This window comes from Asterias amurensis, chromosome 9 (assembly GCF_032118995.1).
Source record: "Asterias amurensis chromosome 9, ASM3211899v1".
Classification (NCBI taxonomy): domain Eukaryota; kingdom Metazoa; phylum Echinodermata; class Asteroidea; order Forcipulatida; family Asteriidae; genus Asterias; species Asterias amurensis.
The window spans coordinates 3,855,895-3,881,472 of record NC_092656.1 but is presented as its reverse complement, the minus strand read 5'-3'; the positions used below and the strand labels follow the sequence as shown (position 1 = coordinate 3,881,472).

General features: G+C 35.0%; 1 protein-coding gene and 1 long non-coding RNA gene across 2 annotated transcripts; one reads left to right on the top strand and one right to left on the bottom strand.

Annotated features, from left to right (window-relative positions):
- Positions 1–387: 387 nt before the first annotated feature.
- LOC139942103 (uncharacterized) lies at positions 388–14,072 on the top strand. Its single transcript, XR_011786641.1, has 3 exons — positions 388–755; positions 10,159–10,340; positions 13,939–14,072. It is a non-coding gene; the product is annotated as an uncharacterized lncRNA (long non-coding RNA).
- LOC139942102 (alkaline ceramidase 2-like) lies at positions 7,098–25,464 on the bottom strand. Its single transcript, XM_071938795.1, has 5 exons — positions 25,186–25,464; positions 23,304–23,503; positions 13,925–14,181; positions 10,171–10,308; positions 7,098–8,455 (listed from the first exon to the last, which is right to left on the bottom strand). Exons 2-5 carry the CDS (start codon positions 23,394–23,396, stop codon positions 8,146–8,148), a joined length of 798 nt encoding a protein of 265 aa, XP_071794896.1. The 5' UTR covers positions 23,397–23,503; positions 25,186–25,464; the 3' UTR covers positions 7,098–8,145.
- Positions 25,465–25,578: the final 114 nt, after the last annotated feature.

Sequence of the window (25,578 nt, the reverse complement as noted above, 5' to 3'; positions counted from 1 at the left end):
TCTGGTGATAGCGCCCTCGTTAAACTAACCTCTACAGCGGTTCGGAACTTTTCGTGTGCTCTCGGAACATTCCGGCACGGTTCGCGACGATCCCCACGCAGCAGGTTTGGGGAGTTGTCACATAAGAGTGGACTAACCACTAGGACCTGGTTGTTAAAAGATGCAAGCACTGCTTCAGACCTCTTTATTCAAGTACACTTGTAGCAGCAGGTTTGGGGAGTTGTTACATAAGAGTGCACTAACCACTAGGACATGGTTGTTAATATTTTCATGTCTAAAAGATCAGTACTGCTTCATTCAGACCTCTATATTAAAGTACATTTGTAGCAGCAGGTTTGGGGAGTTGTTACATAAGAGTGGACTAACCACTAGCCTGGGACCTGGTTGTTTATATTTTCATGTTTAAAAGATGCAAGCACTGCTTCAGACCTCTTTATTCAAGTACATTTGTAGCAGCAGGTTTGGGGAGTTGTTACATAAGAGTGGACTAACCACTAGGACCTGGTTGTTAATATTTTCATGTCTAAAAGATGCAAGCATATGCAAAATGACGTCATAAGGTCATTCTCGCTCGGGTATTCTCCGATGGGCCGAACCGCTGTGGAGTTTAGTATTTAGTGCCTTCCACAGATATCAGCCTGAACGTCTGACGTCATTCTTCGAGGCCTTGCGGATAAAGACAGGGGCCCAGACAGATCAGAATCTCCAGGGGACAGATTTCCCCGTGAGACACTGCATGGCGGAACTTTTACTTTGTAAGTAAGCAGTAACAGTTTTTTTTTTGCAGTTCAAGAAACTAACCACTATACTAGACTTAGACAGATTTTGGGGGGCAAAGGTTTGGACTATAGGCCATAGCAAATTTTGCCACAAGCTGACTTTGTTCTCATCTGTAAACTATTATGACATTTCAAAATAGTAATTTTGTCAATATGAGCATGTTATGTTACAAGAATGCAAGATTTTGGATAAAGACAAGGGATTTCCCTTGATACCTGCCTAATGAAATTTAACAGAATTCTTCAACAATAAAATACAAACACTTGTGAGAGTTCATTTAGCGATATTCCTAAATGAAACGTTAAACTTTTTTAATCACCCATAACATATCTACAAGGAAATAATACTGTAGTTTCAATACATCTGACCAAAATGCTTAACTTACTCTTAAGTTATCATGATTAAATTTTAAATATTATGATTAAAATAATATACATTATTTGATCAGAATGACATTTAACCTCTTGTATTGTACTCTAGGGAGGGAATGCTGTGGTACAAATTTGTTAACTATTATTGAACATCGCTTAACACATTGATAAATAACTTTGGAAAAGTTTCCGTATGGCGCCACCACTTATTCGATATGAAATAATATAGTATCTGATTTACCTCAATGAGATATCCCTTTTTGTGAAAAAGTGGTGGTGCCATACGGAAAGTTTATCCATAACTTTTCTCAGCCTCAGAATCTTAATGAAAAAAAAGAAACAAGATATGACAATATTTACTATAGAGTGACAAAAACCAATACAATTTCTGAAGTAAGCTAATTTTTTGTACATACTGCTGTCCGAGATGAAAAAAAGTAATACTTTTATAATAATACATCTTACATGATCAAGAAAGCGTAGGCCCTACAGTTCATCCAAAAGACCATTGACGGTAAAATTATAGCAGGATAGAATGTTACTCCATGGATGTTTAGATTAGATTAAATACACAAAAATACCAGTAAAAACCTGCTAAAATACAAATTTCGTTGACGATTTTGCAACTACATCCATAATCCGGAAAGAAACCAAACTTGTTAAGATTTCAGCACATCCATTGTTTAACCCTTGCAAATGCCAGACTAAAAAGATGTGACCTGCACTTTACCCATCCCATTGCCACATACAAGATGAAGTTGATAACCCCTGAAATACCTACATTGGATAAAGATTTTAAAACAATTATTTCAACTCGACCAATATTTAAAAAACCCTTTATGAAGCCATACCTTTATTTAAAATTCCATATAATCTAAAATATATGTCAAACTCTAGTTATATCCTTTGGTACAATTCAATGAGATGTTGCATACAAACTTTTAACTTTGGCATAGTGAAGTGATTTTCAAAGCATACACAGTGTTGGATTTCGGGAAGGTACACATTTTGTAATCACTCTTATAATTACTGGCAAAAAAAAACCTTTGGTTGTTATAGAAACCTAAATCAGCTTTCAATAGTATAAAGCATTTTGAGAAATATTTGAAGTAATGTGGTTATGGGAAAAGGTGTAAGGTTTTTATGCCCCAATACCCAAATTTTTTTTACTGCAGTAAAGCATATCAGATTGTGTATTCCTATAGGAATATTCTCCCTGCGCTGCGTGGACATGTTTACTCTGGATTTTCGATGATATTCTTGAAAATGAGAGAACCTTTTGAAATAACATTTTCAACGGTTAGTTTTATTGTATGCATATTAGGTTAAAAAATAAAGAATCAAACAATCAACCGTTTCCAAAAAGCAAAGGTTTGCCCTTTAAATAAAACCTTGAGACATAATCCCCCGAGTTCATTCAGAAGTTTCTAAATATTGCACACTGAAATCATCGCAAATGGCAAGATTGATTGATTTAAATTTTGGTATTTCCAGCATACATTTTGGGGGCTTGCAAAACTTCCCTTATAAAGTTAACTATTTTCTAGCTTGGTGAGATCATGAGTTTTTCATGTGCCCAGTTTTGTTCGTTTTAAGACAACACTGTCTCAAAATGTTAACACCTTCGCATTGGAAGCACTTTATACTGTTCAAAATAATGGCAACTGCATTAACACAACAAGGCTATAAGGTGCTATCAATAAGACAATAAAATGGGATACACCAAAATCTTCATTGTGATTTCCCCCTTTTAAAATTTCTTTCATGATCAAGTGTCATTTAGTCATGTCAGTGCAGAACATTGTATCACTTAAAGTAGTACTTTCAATCTGCAAAATTGAACTTCTCAAAACATATCACGCTTAAAATAGCCCCGCTCTGGCATGTACATACAAAACAAGTACGCGCAACACACTCTTTGTTTAGAGTATTTTCGTGCAAGATACAAAGCAAAATTGTGACACAGCCTCTTTGCACTGATTCAAGGAACTTTTAAGGGTTTCTAATATTAGGATATAAGTGATTACCATCATTTGGTGCTAAAAAAATTAGGTCAAAGTGATAAGCACAACAAAATAAATCTTACTAAAATTACTTGACTTCAAAACAAAACTATAAAACAAAGTAAAAAAATCAAAAACATTCCTAGCACAATGATCAAAATATTGATAAAAACATCTTCATAATAAGGAATCAATAAACATTACTTTAGAAAACCCAAGCTATAAAAACAACCCTTCTGGTTTTAATCTCTCAGGTAAAATTGTTCTCATCTACTCATACCCATAGAAGGCAATGCATAATCAACAGATAAGTCCAAGCATTCTCTGGTTAAAGGTTGAAAGAAGGTCCAACCATCTTATCACTTAAAAAGTATTGGCCCATACAATGAACAGTGCCATTTCAGTTTGTATAACCTTCCCATTTCTAAAAGTCATACACTTATAAATTTACCATAAGATGTATGCATTGTATATTTCCAGTCTATTTCAGAGTTTACTTATAAAAATGTATAAAACAAAAATAAGAACGTTTAATAATAATATAGCCTTCATCAAGGCGTTGGAGTTTTGTTTTCAGATTATGTAGGCCTTAAAATGCACAAATTTCAGATAAAAATGTAGATAACTTTAAAACAAAAAAGTATTAAAAATAAAGGATTTGAATCCTTTAAACTGAAAAAGAAAATGTGTTTTTAAAGCCAGCCTTAGCAGCTGAACTAGATGGTACACGCTGCTGAACAATGTGTTTTTCACATAATTGGTTCAAGCCAGTCTTTGTGCTTAGTTCTCTCTAGTTCAACCTCATCTTTTCAGGAAGTTTTAAAACAATTTCTCATCTCAAAATTTGGACACTATAAAAAAACTATAAAACTTACCCCAATTTCGGGCACATACTTTCAAATTTTTGGTTTAAACTTTGGTCTTAGCCATAGTAAAAATCTATAATACATGTTTTAAGAATTAGAAGAGTTAAAAACCAATCACATCCAGATCAGGTGCCAAATAGGCAAGAAGAATCAATTCCACAATAACTTGTAGTTTGCTTTCACATTTTCCCCTTTGTAAATGTAAATGTATGCCTGCTTTATACTTGATATAGTAGTCTAACTGTTATAAAAGCAAACAGAGAAGAGTTCCATTTTTGTATTTCTAATAATTCATGGAGGTAGAATTCATGAATAGTCCAAGATTTAAGGAACATTACAGAATTGATTTTGCTAACAAAACAGTTGCTGGCAGTGTAAGCACTTTATGTAATCCACCATATACATTATCTGACAAACCTGTAGAAGTTTGAGATTGATTGGCCATCTGGGTCGCGAGAAAATAGTGAAAAACCAGTTACACATTTTGCATTGCATCGATGCCAAACCAAAAATGAATAAAACACTCACTGAGCGATAAGCTCCAAACGTGAACTTAGATTATTTGTTTCTCATCTAATATGAAATTTCAGACAGAAATATTTCAAGGGATGTTTTCTACTATCATCATCATTAGACCGTGTAAGTTTTATGTAAATCTGTGATCTTCACGATTTTTGTTTCTTACAAATTCTGTAACGTTCCTTTAAGTAAACCAACAATTACAATCTGTTACATTTGAAAAAGCAAACTGCAATATACAAATACTGATAATCTTATGGATTGAAGTAACCTAGAAGAATACTCGCGATAATCACATAAATAGGAATAAATCTATATTAAATATTATTATCGGTACATGACTCCACAGTTCACTGACCAACAAATGCATTAATATTACACATTGCATTATACAGTTCACTTAAAAAAATAGACATCAAAATTGTAAAGCAGTCTTGTTGTTTTAACATAACTTATTCCAGCAAGAGGTCACCAACCTTTACCTTTACCTTGGCATGTTTCTCGGGTTGGATTCAAACCCATGACCTTTGCCATTCTAAACCAATATGTCTTACCATTAGACCACCACATTGTGTGGTAGCGAGAGGCAGTTTGAATCCTATAGCCGTGGGTACCGCAATTTAAATATAACTTACTATGTTTGACTCACACACACGGTGATCTGTTTACACAACTCTTGAGTTCTTTCTCAAAATTCTCGAATGACCATTAATATGCTACACCTCTCTTTGCACTGCAGAACTAAAAACCTCGCAATGCAGACGCACAGATAATTGTCATAAAATGTGAACAGGCTTTGACAACTTGAGTGGTATTGATTACTAGGTCAGGGCCCAATTTCATAAATTTGAGCAGAAAATACTGCTTAACAAATTTCTTTGCTAAGAAAAACAAAATAGTGGGGCACCAGTCACAACAATACAAACTTATGGAATGTTGGCTGGTAACTTGTTTTTTGCCAAGCTAGATTTGTTGGGCTAAGCAAGTTTTTGTGCTGATAGCCTTCATGAAATTGGACCCTGTTCTCAAATACTTCAATTGGCTCTTTATTGCACTGATGAATAATGTTGAATTGACATTTTCTATATTAACTTATATATTAAGCAGGAAGCAATTTTGACCAGCAATTTTGCCTACCAAAATACTTAGACATTATTTGTTTTGTGTACACTGAATGCTATTGACAGGGATCAACTTTTTCAGTCTTTTGTTCAACATTTTTCAGTCTATTTTTGCTGAGCAGAGAATTGAATTGTTAAAAGCTATTTTTCTGCTTTTAAAGCAGCAAATATTGCTTGAAAGTTTACTTCTAATAATATACATATATATTGAAGTCTTATATAGCGCACTTATCTACCAAACAAGGTACTCAAGGTACTGAGTATATACAAACTTTCAGAAAGATAGGTTATTGCAGTGATGAATTCTGAGACCCAATTAGTTAGCACCTTATAAGGGTTCACCAGGTTCTACAGCGCAGTAAGCAGCCACAACCAGGAACACTGGGGCGGACCCCTTCTCTTTTCAATAAGTGCACTAGGTTCTGTTAAACAACACATGGGACCAACGGCTTTGCGTCCCATCCGAAGGACGTAGCAATGGTCAAGTGTCTTGCTGAAGGACACAAGTGTCTTGCTTAAGGACACAAGTGTCATGGCTAGGGATTCGAACCCACACTCTGCTGATCAGAAACACCAGAGTTTGAATCGGTGATCTTAACTGCTCGGCCACGACATTTCCACTAAGCATACATGAGCAGGGTACCGAACGCAAATCGTACTTGTGGAATGGTATTTTCACTGGTATTCTTAGTCTGGTAAGCATTCTTGTTGTGCTAAGCTACTTTTTGTGCTTAAACAGCTGCATGATCTTGGGCTACTACAACATAATAACACTTATCAACAACTAAATGCAAAGTAATAAAAACACAAAAACAAACAAACTTAACACCATAAAACCTTTTCAAAAGAACACACTGCTGTGATTGGTCTCCAGTCTACACACATATTATGGACTTATTTAGAATGCATGACAAATTAGTCATAGCAGTCAAATCGGATGATTTCAGGGTGTTATGATTCATAGACTTCTGCAAGTTGGACAAACTTCTGTAAGTTGGACAAACTTAAATACCCAGCAGGGTGGATACGTGCGCATTACAAGTCTTATCAGTATTATTATTATTATTATTATTATTATTATTATTATTATTATTATTATTATTATTATTATTATTATTATTATTATTATTATTATTATTATTATTATTATTATTATTATTATTATTATTATTATTATTATTATTATTATTATTATTATTATTATTATTATTATTATTATTATTATTATTATTATTATTATTATTATTATTATTATTATTATTATTATTATTATTATTATTATTATTATTATTATTATTATTATTATTATTATTATTATTATTATTATTATTATTATTATTATTATTATTATTATTATTATTATTATTATTATTATTATTATTATTATTATTATTATTATTATTATTATTATTATTATTATTGGTATTATTATTATTAAACTTCTAAGCTCTTTCCAATGAAAAGTCAGAGATTTGCACAATGTCCTTTTTAGATAAAAAAAAACAGCTGTGTTTTTGAAAGATGGTCTAACATGTCATAAATGACCTTGAAGTAATTGGTCATCAATCGATGTAGTTCACAGACAAAAACTGCACAGCGTATAGTGTATGTAAACATAACATTGAATTTTGCAAATTTATTGTGAAGGGTTTAACATTGTGTAAATATTGCACACAAAAATGTTTCAGTTGCGCTAGACATAGATGATTTTGGCATATAAGATTAAAAATGTTTTGATTATACTTTGATGCATTTGTAAAGCAGTACGACAGTTTACCATAAAATCTGCAAGTCCTTTACATTTTTTGTACTCAGTTTTTTGTACAGTTATGCACTTATTCTACTTACATAATGTAAAAATGAGATAAATGTTCTCTATAGTGCTTTTTAAAATTCTAACAGTTCAATTGTTAACCTGTGTTGGCGGTTTTTTCTTCGCACTTTAATTCTGGTGGTCTTGTGGGTTTCACGCATACACATTAACAAGAGCTGCACAAGCATGCCTAACGCTGAATGGCACTTTATAAATGTGTCTGTACAAGTGCATGGCAGACAGCCCACATTCCTAGTCAGAAGAGTCTGCACCATTATCAACAATAATAACGCTGAATACCAGTGGCAAGAATTGTTTGAAGGCAGCAACCAACTAATTTGTGACCTTTTTTTCACTTGCAAATAAATGCTTCCAAAAAGATCTACTGCTTCACTACAAATATTGACAGATCCAGATAAAAAGGCTGTATACCTTAAAGCTTTGGCAGCTTTTCTAATCATAGCTTTTCTAATCAATCAAGATGTCTTTTTTCGCAAGAGTCACTCACTATAAAAAACAATAATATTTTTCTTCATGTACAGTGCTAGCTTTGCTTACTGTTATAAATTAAAGCAAGGTATAGGTACTGTGATTTCAGACAATACATAACTTACACATAGAACTTAATAACTCAAGCTGTATTTGTGAAACCGGCCAAAAGTCTCCATGGTCTTATGGTTTCGGACAAACACATTTCAGCGCCACATATGGAATTCCAAAATTTGAGTAGCCATCTTTGGGCCAGTAGGTCAGCACAGGTCCCATCTCTGGATGTTCGTTCATGGCATCGAAGTATGCGAAGAGAACGACAGATCCGTAGGAGGCCAGTAGGACCAGGATGTGCCAGACACAGTGAAGGTATGGGAAAGAGACGAAGAGCCAGAAATCGCAGAAGGTGCGATCCATGACCCAGCATGAGACTGCAACAATCCACAGTGCCATGTTGGTACGGCACAAACGTGCTACACGTCGGCAGTGTACCCTGCAATGGATTAAAACAAAATCCATTTATTGATATGGTCTATGTATTGTCTATATCCTTGGTATGAATTTGCATCCACATTTGGAGTGTACTGTTCTATGGCATCACTATTCAATTCAATTCAATTCAAACTCACACTTATTTCCATACTTTCTTGAAGAAAAGAAAAAAATTGAACAATGCAAATGCAAAAATTGTAGTAAGTGTGAAAGATTGCAGACAAAATAAGTATAGAGGTATCTTCTAGAAGCTGATGCTTGTAGTGAAGTAAAGTGCCTTATCACAAGGACAAACAAATAGAATGAACTTTCAAGTTCAAACACTAGAACAACAATTATTAGTATTTGCATTTTAACCAGCACAGATATGGAAGCACTGTATACTCGGTACGTTCCCTGGCTCACAAGGAATCCACTGGTACATTACCAATTACTTTTTTCAATCCTGGGGTGGATTTCACAAAGAGTTAAGACTAGTCTTATCTCGAGTTAGGACCAGTTACTCGTCCTAACTTAGGACTATCCATGCAATTTGTATATCTCCTAGGACTAGTTCAAAGTTAGGACTAGTCCTAACTCTTTGTGAAATCGACCCCTGGAGCATGGGTCGGTTTCACCATAGAGTAAGGTTTCACAAAGAGTTTTGGGACTAGCCCTAGCTTAAAGGAACACATTGCCTTGGACTGGACGAATTGGTCAAAACAAAAGTGTTTGTAACCGTTTTTATAAAATGCATATGGTTTGAAAGATGTTTCAAAAGTAGAATACAATGATCCACACAAATTTGCCTCGAAATTGCGTGGTTTTCCTTCTACTGTGCGAACTAACACCGTTGGCCATTTTTGGGAGTCAAAATTTTGACCCCCATAAATGGCCGACGTGTTAGTCGACGAGATAAAAGGAAAACCACGCAATTTCGCGGCATGTTTGTGTGGATCATTGTATTCTACTTTTACAACATCTTTCTACCCATATGCATTTTATAAAAAACAGTTTTATAAAAAACGCTTTTCAAAGACCAACTCGACCGATCCAAGGCAACATGTTCCTTTAAGACTAGTCCTAGGAGATATTAAAAAACTTAAGGCTATAGTCCTAAGTTAGGACGAGTAACTCGTCCTACTACTCGTCCTAACTTGAAATAAGACAAGTGTTAACTCTTAGTGAAATCCACCCCTGATAGCTTACCAATAGGCCATCAAATATAGGAATTGAGCTGGCCTCCCGATCATGTCAAATAATTTACAAATCTGAACTCTTTTTTTAGTCTCAGACGGTTTTATGGATTAGTCCAAACCTTTTGAATTCCAAGTACATGAATGATAATGTACATGATTGTACTTACTGGTACTGGCATTAACAAACGCTTTCAACTTCAAAATATGTTAATTTATTTACTAATCTGATCCTTTCTTATGTCTGATACAGAGTGTTCTATGGCTTACTACCTACCTAGTGCCAAGAACATGAATGATTAGTACATTGTACTTACAGGCATTATATGATTTCAACTTCAAAATATGTTAATTTATTTACTAATTTGATCCTTTCTTATGTCTAATACAGAGTGTTCTATGGCTTACTACCTACCTAGTGCCAAGTACATGAATGATTAGTACATTGTTCTTACAGGCATTATACAATTTCAACTTCAAAATATGTTAATTTATTTACTAATCCAATCCTTTTGAATGTCTAATACAGAGGGTTTTCTACCTTTTGAGTTCCAAGTACATGACAATGATCCCAGGGATGACCATGAGCATCATGAAGAAGGAATTCATCGCTGGCTTGATGAATGCAATCATTGTACCGAACAGCGTAAATCCTGTGACGATGATACGGAACAGCTTCCTGCAATAACAATAGTCATTATAGCACCACGGGTAAGAGTCATCACTGAAAACTAAGGCAATGTCCGAAACGGTGACTTCGGCTACAGATCTGGCTAGATCAAGTGCGTTACGCATTTGCCTCATAGACACGCTGTTCTAGCCTAAGCTTGGACGATATCGTGATATTATCGAATATCACGATACTAATTTGAAAACGATTTCCATATCGGATCAATTTGGTTTTGGATCATTTCGTGAATATCGCAATATATCGCGATACCGATTATGCTGTCGGTTATGCTATGACTGTCTCTTCTACAACTTTCACTGGGAGTTTGAAGACTGATGATGTCAAATTTAATTAATCGCGATTATATCAAACATCGCGATATATTGTCGGCGATATATCGTGAATAAAATAAATTGATATCGCCCAAGCTTATTCTAGCCTTAGCTGTAGCCATGTCCCCGTCTCGTACAAAGCCAAAGTCAAAGCGGATGATTTCAGGGCGTTATGATTCATATAGACTTCTGCAAGTTGGACAAACTTCTGTAAGTTGGACAAACTTCTGTAAGTTGGACAAACTTGGAACACCCAGCAGGGTGGATACGTGCGCATATATATATATCATGAATAAAATAAATCGATATCGCCCAAGCTTATTCTAGTCTTAGCTGTAGCCGATGTCGCCGTCTCAAACAAAGCCAAAGTCAAATAAAATAAAACGATATCGCCCAAACTTATTCTAGCCTTAGCTGTAGCCGATGTCGCTGTCTCGAACAAAGCCAAAGTCTGAAACTAGTACCAAATTAAACGATGGTATTTCCACCTTTTGGCAACCCCTTAGTTATAGATTTCAAGGAGCTTCTCTAAACAGCGTCCTTAGCATATAGTATTAAGCCAGAGGGGTGTCTGGGTGACTTTTGGATGCCCTGTTCTAAATTTGGACACCCTGTTTTATCTGTTGTTTATGTAAATGTATTGTAAATGAACAATTTTGGACACACAGTTTTAAAAATTTCTAGCAAATTTGGATGCCCTTTTACCAAATTCTGGCTAAACCCTTGCTCCTCATTATTACAGAAATAGATCAGAGAGAAGGGGCATGAAGGGAATTTCTGCTCAGTGGAAGTGGAATGCTCATGGGCAGTAATTACATGAATCTTAATTTTTGTGTGGGGCACCTTGGGGAGGAGGCAGTGGAAAATTGTGGGGGCACGAACCCCCTCAGCCCCCAGTAGCTAAGTCGCTGTGCCATACCAACTATGCATGCAACAACCATACCTGTAAAGTTTAATCAATCTATAAAACTTGGGTTTTTATTCTGATAGATTCATGAAACGTCCTGATAAAAATGCCTAAGGAGTTGAGATAAAATTCATGAGTTGCATTATATAAATATCTAAAGGTAGCCTTAAAGGTTATGAAGAGACAAGATATGCAGGTTTCTCTTTTCTTTTAGAGCAAAAAAAACACTATTTGGTTTGCAGTAACACCATGTTTATTTACTTGCTGGAAATATCACATAAACACATAGTTGGCATCCTGCATGTTATCTGGTATGATGACCAACTGGTACAGTTGAAGCTAATTCTTTAGTAATTACTCCTGGGAAATTACAGGAAATCACAGTTCCCTTCTTTATTAGCAAAGTGTCTATATAGTTTGGAAAAGGCCAAAAGGAATTAAATACTGATCAGACAGCCTTGTATAACCATGGAGGAGGAAAATACATAATGGAACCACAGAGCCTTTACATTGGGGCTTTAGAATGGGTCTAGACTTTTGAGAAACTAATTGGAAAAGATTTTACAAAGGTTTTTACTAAATGTTCTCTGAAATTGATGACTGCGTCAAGCCCGGTTCATACTTCAAGTGAAAAGTGACAGTGAAGACCACCATTCAGTGTTCGCCTCATGAATTTTTCAAAACTGTGGTGCATTCTGGTCCCAAATGGTTGAAGTTTTGCCAAAGGACGCTGATCTGAATTGAATGAAATAAGGTCCTCCGAATGTTTATACTTGTGTTTGTCTTTGATCTAAAAAAGCTCCAGATTTTTTGTAAAGAAGTTATTGTAGGGATATTTTTGTAAATTTGATCTTAAAAGTCCCATTGTTGCATCACTTCGCTGACCAATTGGGGCAAAATTGTCACAGGTTTGTTTATGACGCTTATGTTGGGACACATCAAGTGAGGATACTGTTCTATGACAATTATCAAAAGTATACCCTGATCTGCTAGACATGACTCATCTGAGACATAATAGAGCAATTGTCCATTCATTGTACTATTTGAGTTTTTTTTTTACTGGTGTCAATGTCAATGTGTCATACTTGTGTGACAGGTGAAACCTGTCATGGTTCTGTTCTGCTTAATTGGTTAATTTCCTTTGCTTTTCACCATGGAGCAATAAACTAGAGTTTATTGCTCCATGTTTTCACAAAGAGGTGATCTCCATGGTTTTACTCTATTATATATATTTACTTCGCTGTCTTTCATGCCATTAGATTACATTTTACAGTATATTGCATCTGTGGGAATGTTCTTCTGTTCTTAATCTTTGCACCCCATGGTCATTGTTTATTGGGATCTGACACCACAAGTAGCACTAGTCTCATTTGCATACTCCTTGTATTGATAGTTGTTTCATGTTTATTCATTAGCTTAGTCATAGCCCAGGAATGCAGTACTCTGGTTCCTGTGGGTCTTTTTTCATAATCTTAATTCAGTTGTTCATAAGACACCATTCTGTAAGGAGTAGTTTTTATAGAGATAGTTTTGTACAGCGCTGGCTGCGCGCGGTTTCCACTGTTGGAAAATAAAACACATTATCTTCATCACAATGTTGTTTCCAGACTTGATGAAGAACTCTCTGTGTCACATTTTCTCGGTGTCACATTTGTAAATGTTGCTGGTACATGTACATGATTTAAAGGCACTATAATAATAATAATAATAATAATAATAATAATAATAATAATAATAAGACATTTGTAAAGCGCCTAATGCAAAAGCCTCTAAGCGCATTAAAGAAACAATACAATAAACAATTAGAGAAAGATACAAGATACAAAAAGGCAAACTACAAAAAAGAAGCTTTAAACAAATGAGTTTTCAACAAGGACTTAAAACATTGTAAAGTATTAGCTTGGCGAATATGCACAGGAAGACTATTCCAAAGAAACGGTGCGGCATAAGAAAAAGATCTATAGACACCTTTAATTTGTGTATTTTTCAAATACCACATTATTAATCTTTCTTCATGTGTCAGAAACATGTATAAAATGAGTCTGTGAAAATTTGGACTCGATTGGTCAGCGAAGTTGCAAGAGAATAATGAAAAAAACCCACCCATGTTGCACAAATTTATGTGCTTTCAGCTACCTATAAATGGCTTCAGGTCTGAATTCTTGTCTTATTTTAGTGAGAAAATTACCTCTTTTAAAAAGTTGTTACCTCAGAGGGAGCTGTTTCTCACAATGTGTTATACTATTAACATCTTTCCATTGCTCGTTACCAAGAAAGTTGTTATGCTAACAAGTATTTTGAGTTATTACCAATAGTGTCCAGTGGCTTTAATCAGTTATTCAAGTAATTCAAAGTTAGTTACACAGGAAGTCATAAAATAACAAACCTATTTCCGTTCAGAATTTGTGGGTAGTATCTCCGTGGAAACCACAATCCCGCCCCGCATAACACCACCCACAAGATGGCGACCTCGTCAAGGAGTTGGCCAAAGAGGCTAAGCGTGCTGTGGAAGTAGACTGAGCTTGCTCCGACCACCATCAGTAAGATCCAGATGAGATTGATGGAGGGGTTGACGCGACGTGCGTACTCCTTGAAGAGGATCCACATGATGGGCGGGAACACAAAGAACAAGGCATTGCTGATCTGGGGATTATAGAAATATATAGGTAAATATGATGGGATGAAGGAATACAATTCACTCTTTAATAATTTCACCATAACCAAAATGAATATTTATTTTGGTTTTACCTATACATTGTACACCGATGCGTGTTAGCACTACTTTCCTGAGCTATGTGAAAAAAAACAAAAAAACAGACATGCCACTCGGGTGGGATTTAAACCCACTACCTTTTCATCTAGAGCAGTGTCTTACTACAGGAAAAAAAGGTCTTAAAGGCAAACCTTTGTTTTTTTTTTAACTGTTCAATTGTTTTAGTTATATAAACAAAAACTAACATCTGAAAACTTCATTTCAAAAGGTGGTCGCATTTTTGAGCTATCGTCAAAAATCCGGAGTGAATATGTCAACCCCAAAAGAAAAATCACAAATAGGTGTACACAATCTGCAAAGCGTTTCGGCATTAAAACTGTTATCATTTAACATAACCACATTTCTTTGAAGTTAAATATTTCTCAAAATGCTTTATACATGTATTGAAAGCTGATGTAGGCTTCTAACCAAGTGATTACCAAACACACCTTCCCTTTGAATATGACCCTAATGCAGGCGTTATCTTTGAAGTATTTTAACAACACAAGACCTGTATAAAAGAAACTTTGACATTGAGCCCTTTCTAGCTGTTCAGATTTTGTCACTGAAGTGGTTGTTCTGATTAAGGGAAAGTGGCTCTTTCGATTTAGTAAAACCCTGAAAATGCAGGCATTAATATCTGTGAAATATTCCGAAACATAAGAAAGCACACATTGCCAACACTTTGACATTGTGCCCTTTCGAATGTCATTCATTTTTTGTCACTGAAGAAGTGGCTCTGTCGATTAAGGGAAAGTGGTTGTACGATGAATGAATGCCAAACAGAACAGTTCTGCAATGCTTTGGAATCGGTCACAAATTCGGCTTAGAAATACATTTAGAATATCTAAGTGAATGACTAGGTACTTCCTCTATATGTAAAAAGGCCATTCTACACTTGACGTCTTTAATATTATTTAAGTGATCATCCACAGTGTAATGCTGTGTTCAACCAAACACGTTCCGGGAATGTGTCAAATGATATACATAATTAAATACAGACCTACCAAAAGTCTCACGCATAAGGCATGAGAGTCACGCATTTGGGCTCTGTCTCACGCTCACACGCACAGCGACCATTTTCTCACGCGTTGGGGCCAGACGGCAAGAAGATTAACGCCAATGCATTGCCAAATCGCGCTCGTGTGTACAAAAAATGAAATCTACAAAATTTGCACAATCTTCAGATTGCACGCAGTTTATCAGAACCATCAACTTGAGGTCGTGAGCTTTGAAAAATCTCACGCATAGCTGGCCTCTGAACTTGGCATCTCTGTAAACAATGTGTTTTTTGTGAATCATTTAAACATGATGTGACGCATTACCGTTCAGTTGACAAGATCAGAATTCATTTTGAAGCTCCCTCTTGAAGTATATAAAAATAAATAATGTATTTCATGTGAATCAAGTAAAAATTAATTTGACATGTTCCCTATTCAGTTGACAAGAAGATCAGAATTCATTTCGAAGCTCACTGTTGAAGTAATTCAAGCTGTATTTTTAGAAATTCTATATTGAGTGGTTGTCATGGTTATAGCATTTATATATTATTTGGACATGGTTTTCAATGTAAAGCATATCATGAGGCCTTTTCTAAACCCAGGCTCCAGGCTCTGTTTGATGTTGGAAACTTCATGCAAAGTGAACACTGCTTCAAAATCTATATCAGAGCCTGATGAGCCCAAGCCGAAGGTTGGAAAAGGCCCACATCACTCTGTCAATTATTTTTCTCAACTCCCTTGGGAGCAAGCGAGATCAAGTCCCAAATGAGCACAAAGAAATTGAATGTAGGAACTGGATTGCAATCTGAAAATTTCCATTAGTAGTTTTTCTTTGTGAGAGCACGTCTTCTTTTTTAAAATGACAGTTTAACAATGGGTGTTTTAACAGAGCGAGGTCATTGTCACTTCGCTTTAAAGAACAACATGGATGAATTCTTTACAAATATTATGTCACCAAAAAACTAAATGCCTAAATGAACTCGAATGAATTATTTTTGAATAATTTATTGTAAACAATAGTCTATATATTTACACTGCAAAAATGTCAGACAGTGGGAGAACAAAGAAAGTTTTTTATTTGGCAAAAAATATCCCATTAAAACCCAAGGACTTATTTCGTTCACAAAGGATCAGAATTTTTTGACAGAGCGAAGATATCCTCATTTCGCTTTTAACTACAAAACGGATGTATTCTTTACTTATGTCACCCAAAACTAAATGCCCAAATGAACTTCAATGAAATATTTTTTAATAATTTCTTGGTTACAATAGTCAATATTATTTACACTGCAAATACGTCATGGACAATCAATAAATTGTAAGTTTTTGACAGATGTTTTTTTTTATTAATAAATAGTGTTATTGTATAATAAATAAGTAACTGGAATTGTATGTTAATGATCATAAGATAAATCATTGATATAACTTGGAATGAATTCCATATATTTTATTTTTTATTTTGTATGCATAATACCTGTCATGCACAGATGCTCTTAGATTCCACAAACAGCTCGGCCAGTAAGCTCACTCTAATGGCTACTGCCTAATGCTGTGTAAATACATTTTAAATATTCTTCAGGTTTATAAATAGCACTGGCACTGACAGTTCATCCGGATGCATAAACATTGATGCAGTTACATTATCATTAATAATTATCCCTTGAAGTGGAAATCCATGGATCGGCATTCATAGTGAGCCTATAGTGTGACAACCAACATTGGATTTATTCAAGCCATTGGACACTTTCAGTAAACAATATTGTCCAAGGCTCACACTTCGTGTACCACAACTTATATATAAATTAACAAACCTGTGAAAATTTAGGCTCAATCGGTCATCGGAGTCGGGAGAAAATAACAGGAAAACCCACCCTTGTTTCCCCACGTTTCGCCGTGTCATGACATGTGTTTAAAATGAATCCGTAATTCTCGCTATCGAGATGTGATATTGTTTTAATGTTTTCTCAAAAAGTAAAGCAATTCATGGAATAATATTTTAAGATAAGTCTTTCACCATTACCTTCTGTAAACCCTGTAAATTATTTGTAAATCTGTGAACTTTTTTTTTTTTCTGCACCGAAAGTGTCCAATGGCTTTAAAAAGAGACGTCACATTGCCGAGAGAATAAAGTATACAAATGTTTCTTTTTAATAAATCCAATTTCATATAGCATGACAATATACTTTATTCAGCTGTCAAACAGCATATTAAAGTAACTCGCTGCCTTGGATCGGACGAGTTGGTCTATAAAAAGTGTTTGTAACCCTTATATATAAAATGCGTATGGTTGGAAAGATGTTTTAAAAGTAGAATACAATGTTCCACACAAGTTTGCCTCGAAATTGCGTGGTTTTCCTTTTACTGTACGAACTAACACGGTCAGCCATTTATGGGAGTCTAAAATTTGACTCCCATAAATGGCCGACCGTGTTTGTCGACGAGGTAAAATGAAAACCACGCAATTTCGAGTGATACTTGTGTGGATCATTATATTCTACTTTTAAAATATCTTTCCAATCATATGCATTCTATAACAAACGATTACATACGCTTTTCAAAGACCAACTCGACCGATCCAAGGCAACGTTTCCTTTAAACGTTGTCAAAATTAAAGTTACAAACTATAATACTATCTCCGAACTGTGTGAATAGTTCTCAACTTAAAACATTACAATCATTGTGATAATCTAGCTTGTTGGTTGATTTTTCTCTTGACTTTAGAAATCTTTTTTATTTACTGTTAAATACTTGAATCCCAAGGAAAACTGAGGGAAAAAAATACAAACTTTTGTTTACAATTATAAAGCACTTTTCTATTCGCTTGTCAAATCCAATACAAAATAGACAGCCTGAATGAAAACCATAGTTTACAAAACAACAACAAGTAGAACAATAGGAAATATATCATTGGAGAACAAATTTGAATGAACTTGATGGAAACTTAACAAATCAGAACAATTTTGCTTAATGCATTTTTTGTTATGATAGTCAATGATCAATCAGTCAATTCTATTTGATTTAGGTTAAAGTCACCTGGAAATAGAATTTTTTTTCTTTCAAACATAAGAGTATATGCTTACGAACAATAAAACAATTTTTTTAGTAATTAATTGTCACGATTTATATGTTTAAAAAATATATAAAGTTGTTTGGGGGGCTGACTCCGCCTACCCCTTTTGTGAGGTCAATCGAGGCAGACTTTGCCTGCAATGCGTATAGTAAACACACGTGCAAAGTACATGTACGTCCAAGTCATGAGTTGGTACATTTCAAAAAGTGTTTTTCTGCATTCAGCAGCAATACACCTGGTCGGCATTGCCGGAAAAAAAACTTTATTTTTTTTTTTAAACTTACAAACTCACGACTTGGTCCGTACAAGTACTTTGGATTACGCATTACAGGCAAAGTCTGCCTCGATTGCCACGAACAGCGCCCTCTCGGGTCGGTGTCTACTCTTAAATTTGTAAATAACATAAGAACTGATTTTTTAAAACCTTAGTTAATTGTTTATTCACATTCCACTCATCAAAACACATATATTAGTGACAAAAGCTTTATTTAAAAAAAATACCACTTCCAGGTGACTTTAAACTAGAATAGTGGTTATAACACATCAGTGTAATAGTAAAACCAAATTAATCCCTTATCTCCGATACAAATTTAACACCTTCCCTATTAAACTCGCATAGTTTTCATGCACGGTTAAGTTGGCTCATTTCCTTTCTATCATTATCAGTGATAATGATATCTGAGTGGGAGTTTGCTTAATGACCTTCTATAAAGTACAGGTTCTACGGGTACTAAACACGTAGGCCTTCTTTTTTTTTTAATTTTTTTTTTTTACTCTTACTGGTTTCAAAGAAGGAAGTTGTATTATATCATTATATCTTTTAGTGTTCTAATTTGGAGCTTTCATCAATGTTTAGACATTAAATTTTCCATTTTTATCATTTAAATTTACATTAAATTAAGTTGTATCAATCTCTGTATGTTAAATTGGTTGTTCTTCAGACTTAAAGATACTGTACACTATTGGTAATTGTCAAAGACTAGTCTTCAAAGTTGGTGTATCTCAACAAATGCATAAAATAACAAACCTGTGAAAATTTAAGCTCAATCGGTCGTCAAAGTTGCGAGATACTATTGAAAGAAAAAAAAACACTATTGTCGCGTCATGGTCACATGAAGTTGTGTGCTTTCAGATGCTTGATTTCGAGACCTCGCATTCTAAATCTGAGGTCTCTAAATCAAATTCGTGGAAAATAACTTCTTTCTCGAAAACTCTGTCACTTCAGAGGGAGCCGTTTCTCACAATGTTTTAAGCTATCAACCTCTCCCCATTATTTGTAATCAAGAAAGGTTTTATGATAATTATTATTTTGAGTAATTACCAATAGTGTCCACTAGTGCTGGGCGAATAGTGAAATTTTGTTATTCGGATACCGCTGGCCAACTATCCGAAATTAACCGGATATTCGAATAGTTTTTTCACCGCTAGAGGGCGCTTTAAAAAAAAGGGAAAAAAAAGCCGCTAGAGGGCGAATGAGATCTTATGGGTGGATTGATATTAGTTCTAGACAGTGTCACTCGGTTCATTCATAAAAATGACCAGATCTAATTTAAAGATGGCGATTTGCTTTTTCTTTTGATCGTGATTCACTCTACGTGAAGGAAAACTTTTGTAATCTTTGAACAAATTACGTCAGAAATGTCAATGTTTTAACTCTTCACGGAGGTGAGCATAGTTTAATACTTAATTTATGCTGTTTTATGCTGTCTTAATAGAAGTTTCATAAGGATTCAGACAAATCATTCATATCAGTTGTCGCCCGACGTCCGCGGATATTCGGATATTAAAGAATATCCGGTTACTCGGTTGTAATTACAGAACTATCCGGTTTATAAATAGCTATTCGCGCTCTATGCGGATATCCGGTTAAGAAAAAAAAGGCATTCGCGGTTACGGATAGGAAAACTTATTCGCCATTAACCGGATATTTGAATAATTCGCCCAGGCCTAGTGTCCACTGCCTTTTAAATTTGACAATAGATCCTTTCTTTATGCTTTATTTACTGAATACAAACAAAATGACCAGCAGCAGTAGCTGAAAGGGTAACTCAACAATGGTAAAAATATAAGTCTTTGAAATGAAGGTAATGTGGTACTAAAAATGTTGTTCAAATGTTGGTTTTGAGTCAGATAAATATCTTTCAATTGTTTTCAAAGCTTACTTTTCTATAAGACAAGTAAGATATGAGATAACAATCCTTTGGTGCCTGTTCAATTCAAAAGCCAACATTTGAACAACATTTTTCAAAATTAAAGATATTCGACAAGTGGGTGTAATTAAATAGTTATAAAAACACAAAGACCATCAGACTTGTCTGGTCATGAGTTACTACCTCAAAGCTAAAATCACCAGCCTCTGGCCTGTATTCCCGTGTAAATTCTGAGATCTGCTCCAACTGACATCAATGTTGCATAGAATTTTGTTTTTTAGTGTTTTAAAGAGATAATGTTACTTGATGCTGTTGAACTTGATCTGTAACTTAATCATGCAAAGCAACACTTGAAAATGATGACAGCATGTCAGGAGGGGAACAACTTCTCAGAATGTTTGAGAGCAGAGCCAAGATATTAAGGCGGAGCTATCCTTCTGTCAAATCAATTACCGAAGCGAGGCTGTAATCTGACCTCCTTTTGGCCGGGCCTTGTCCTTGAGACAACTTTTACTAGCAACTTGAGGAGATAGAAAGGTTTGCAGTAACACCATGTAATGACTATCTCTAATGAGTTGGGGTGGTTCTGAAAAGAACCGTTGGTTTAAACTCGACGTTTCGATCAGTATGCTCTGATCGTCTTCTGGAGAAAGGGTTAGGGTTTCTCCAGAAGACAATCAGAGCATACTGATCGAAACGTCGAGTTGAAACCAACGGTTCTTTTCAGAACCACCCCAACTCATTAGAGACCAACTTCAGTGCATGCTACAGGACCAATTTGGTATCACTTGGGTAATTTAAAAAAAATGTTTTATGATCCACAAGAATATTTGAACATTCAAAAGTGACTGAATTCTGTCTTTGGATATTGCCTGGAGCTTCCTGCCTGTAAATAATCTGACCTCATTTTGGTCCAAGGGCCTTGTCACTGAGGCAAATTTTACAGGCAACCAACTGCACTACATGCTTAAGGAACACTTCGGTACTGCACAACAGACATTCTTTTAGCTGTGACTCACTATCCCAAGAAAAAAATGAGAAAACTGAAGTGAGAATGAACTTTCTTCCGGGAGATTGCCTGGAACTAGTGCCTGTAAATTACCTCATGTGATATGACCCTTGACCCTTAGAAATAAAAATAAGGTTTGCTCAGTGGTTTCTTCCCTGCTGTTCACCGTCTATGGACTCTGTTTGAACCCCACTTCACAATGGAGTCTCGTTAGTGGATTAGGTTTTCACCAGTCCCTATAGGATTGCATTATAGGTTTTCCTTAGGGTTTCCACCCACATCTAATCAACTGATATTTCTAATTAACTGAAATTTCTTCAACATATTTTCTTTACAGGTATCTTCATTTTTATTTCGTTTCATTTATTAAGTCTGGTTGTGAAGCTAAGGACTCTCAGAAAAGCAAACTTAATCACAGTGACTGTACTACATGATAGCCCAATGGAGAGAAGACAACAGAAAAAAGTTTCAGTTTTATATATGTGAAAAACCCCAGAGAATTGTTCCAGGGAAAAGCCACACAATCAAGTACAGACTGAATGAATACCCAATCCACAGAGTTCCTCAGCGATATTTGAACTGGGGTTCTAGATGGGGACGGCGAGGAAAACCTAAAGCTTAAAATGCAAGGCACTTAGAGGATCCATTGGTTTAAATACAAAACAAATAAACCAAGAACAAAATAAATCAGTGTGCAAAAAATTGAGGATTAATGCAGGACAGGAATTGAATCTTTGTGAAGGGCAAAGCCATTTTTATTTTGCAAAGGGCACTTCTATTGGAAAATCTTACATTCTATGGGAACTTTTGAAGGGGCATCAATGCCAAAACCAGTTCAACAAAAGGCAGAGGCATCTTTGTTATTCCAGGTGTAATATTATTGACCTTTTTTGGTAATCATTCAACCATGAAAGTGGGAGCATGCCATTGTGTAATGGGTAACATGTGGTTTTGAGATCCGATCCATTATATTCAGGAATTCATTTTGTTTTAAATAAATGGAATATTGCGTTGCACATGCCCAAAAGATTAAAATTCAAATGTACAAAAGTGTTGCCTTAAAGGCACTGGAACATTTGGTATTATTGTCAAAGACCAGTATTAACACTTGGTGTATCCCAACATGGATATACATAAAAATAACAAACCTGTAGTTTTTTTTACTCAATTGGTTATTGAAGAAGCAAGAGAAGAATGAAATAAAAAACACCATTATTGCACAAATATGTGTGCTTATTTGAGTGAGAAATTACCTGTCTCAATACTACTCTTCCCTGCTTCTGTAAACAACTCATCTATGCAACTCCGCCAACGAGCACGGTTTGGTATGATTCACTGCAACACCAAAAGATTCCAAAACAGCCCCTTGCCCTACTTCACCTAGCTCCTGAACTCCTAAAACCATGTTAATATAATTGCTTAATTTTCTGGTCTTAAATGTATACAAATGTAGTGAACCTGTTTGTACATATCTGGCAGGCCATTGCTTTTGTGATTTTTTGGGTCAAATGTTCACTATGTATTTTCTATTGTAAAGCTTTTTAATAACTAATGTAATATTTTTAATTATTGTAAATTATGCCGCAATTCAGCAGTATGCTGCGATGGCATTTTTAAATAAATAAACCAATTTATAATACTACATTACTTCAGAGGGAGCCTTTTCTCGCAATGTTTTATACTATCAAATACTTCCCATTGCTCATTACCAAGTAAGTTCTTGTGCTAACACATATTTTGAGTAATTAACAATAATGTCCAGTGCCTTTAAAGTGATACTTACAGTGTTGTAGAACTCCGCAATGAATGGAAAGACAGAGTAATTATCCTCGCACCAATCAATATCTGAACTCCCATGGCTGAGCTCCTTGAACATCTTTGAAGGGATTTACTGTGTTTAAGAATCAATTACTGGAGTCCAGATGCTGTCTGGCTGTTGATTACACCAAGGTGGTTGTATTTGGCTGATAATGGATCCTTGGGCTGGGTGACAATGATAAAATATAGGCATTGGTCAAAGATTAGTAACTTCACCGGAAACCATAGGACCTAGGAACATCTGGTTTGATTCCCAGTTAGGGTTAAGACCTCACCTTATGGCAAGTTCATTGTCTACCCATTCATTGTACAGGGCTCAAATTTGGGGGGGGGGGGAATTCACGAGACTTCATCCCCAAAATAATAGAAATAGATTTTATTTGTTAGGCCACATAAACAAAAAGTTGTTGATCGTCCCTGCCCGACCGTTCAAAACCCAACCCCATTTTTTTCTTTTTACTATCATAAAAAACCTTTTCAGTGATATTTTTTTCAAAATGTACAGGTTTGAAAAGATGTTTAAAGAAGGTTTTTATTCATGTTGGCAAAGCAAGAACAATTCTTCAAATATTTACTTGGGCTACACTGTGCTTAGTTGTTTGAAAATTTTTACAGAAAATGTCATCTAGGAGTTAAATTTGTTTGACAAAACTATTGAAAACATCAAAAACACACAAACCCTCTGTTTTATAGTGATTGTGATGATTTCTTTTTTCTTGCTTTCATATTTGGCATGTCAACAAAACTTAAAAATAAAAATTAAAAAAACTTCCCTCCCTCCCCCATCCGCAAAACAAAAGGGAGATCAACAATTGTTTGTTTATGTGGCCTTATCAAAAGTTTAGGGCCTACTAAATGCAGGCATGCAACTGTAACTTCATCAAAAAGAGGAAATTTCAATGAATTTGTATATTTTTTTTTTCAATTTTGAATGGTAAAACTGAGCAGAGATAAAAAAAAAAAAAATCTGCTGAACCGAGGAAAAGTTGCCATTTTCTTTTTTAAATTGTTTTTAATGGAAACAAAAATAGTCTGAAATTTATAAACATTCCAAGTTACTCAGCATATTCAGTGCTGTCACAATGTATACACTGCCAATAAAATAGAATATTTAAAACCTAACTGTATGAATGAATGAATATCTATTTAGATATATAAAAAGAAAAATTGGTGATGATGATCTATCCAGCACAGCTGATAATTTGGGGCCCTAATAAACAAACAACATTTACCAAACAAAACCCTCTGCGATCAAATCCAAGCTACATCTGCCTAAGGCTTTTGTTCAAGCTCAAAATAATAACAAATATTATTATTGTTATATTAAAAATACTTATTAAGAACTTTTCAAAAAAGACCCATTCGCTTTATAAATAAAAAATAATAAAACAAAACAACAAATAAGAGTTTTCTTTTATTTTTAAAATGTTGACTCCTAAATTAAAATAATGAAACAATATGCACTGAAATTGAATGGATATATTTTTTAACAAAATTGAATAGATATTTATTCAATACAAAACAAAGTGTATGTGCTCCATTGTTAAAATCACTTCATCATCCATTCTGTGGCTGCTTGTTGTTGTTTACCTTTCTTTGAAAATCTTAAGACTTGTCATAAACATTTCAATAAAATTAGAATACTGATCATAGATTTGTAAAATGGAGTTGAATATATAACTTCCACTCTCGATGGTTTCTTATTGATTCTGTAAACAGGTTTTATTCCTTCGTGTGTTTTCACTTATCCTGGTGTATATTATTATTAACAGCCAGCCATACAATAAAATAACACAAAGCTGCCAGCATGCAGCGGTCACAGCTCTGGGGAGGAAGACTATACTTACCACATGATAATTATGTCAACGCGGTTTACACAGCTACAGCTCGACTAAAGAATTGCAAACGAACTTGATCAGCCAGCAACAAAAAATCTTCCTTTTTGTGTCCAGAAAAAATCCCAAATCGTAGATGAGTGGAAGGTAACTGCAGACCATGGAAAGAGCAGACACAATGGTTCACTTTAAGCTGTCAAATCTGACTTGATTATGATGATTAAAGAACTGCATGTGTGCAGAAACTTAGACCGGCAGCTAGCTAAATGTAAACATAAGACCATAGACGTGCAGCTGAATTCAGTACAATGACGTTATCATGCGTGCTCCTACGCAGACACATACATAGACTTGTATTCAAGTGTGCGATCGTGGCTTTTATTGCCTGAAATAGCGCCCGCTTGT

Excerpts from the sequence above, each read along its gene's own strand:
- LOC139942102 (XM_071938795.1), bottom strand. The coding sequence starts at position 23,396 with ATGTTCAAGGAGCTCAGCCATGGGAGTTCAGATATTGATTGGTGCGAG. Across the intron at positions 10,309-13,924 it reads CAAATTCTGAACGGAAATAG|GAAGCTGTTCCGTATCATCG; the intron begins GTTTGTTATTTT and ends TTGTTATTGCAG. Across the intron at positions 8,456-10,170 it reads ATGTACTTGGAACTCAAAAG|GGTACACTGCCGACGTGTAG; the intron begins GTAGAAAACCCT and ends AATCCATTGCAG.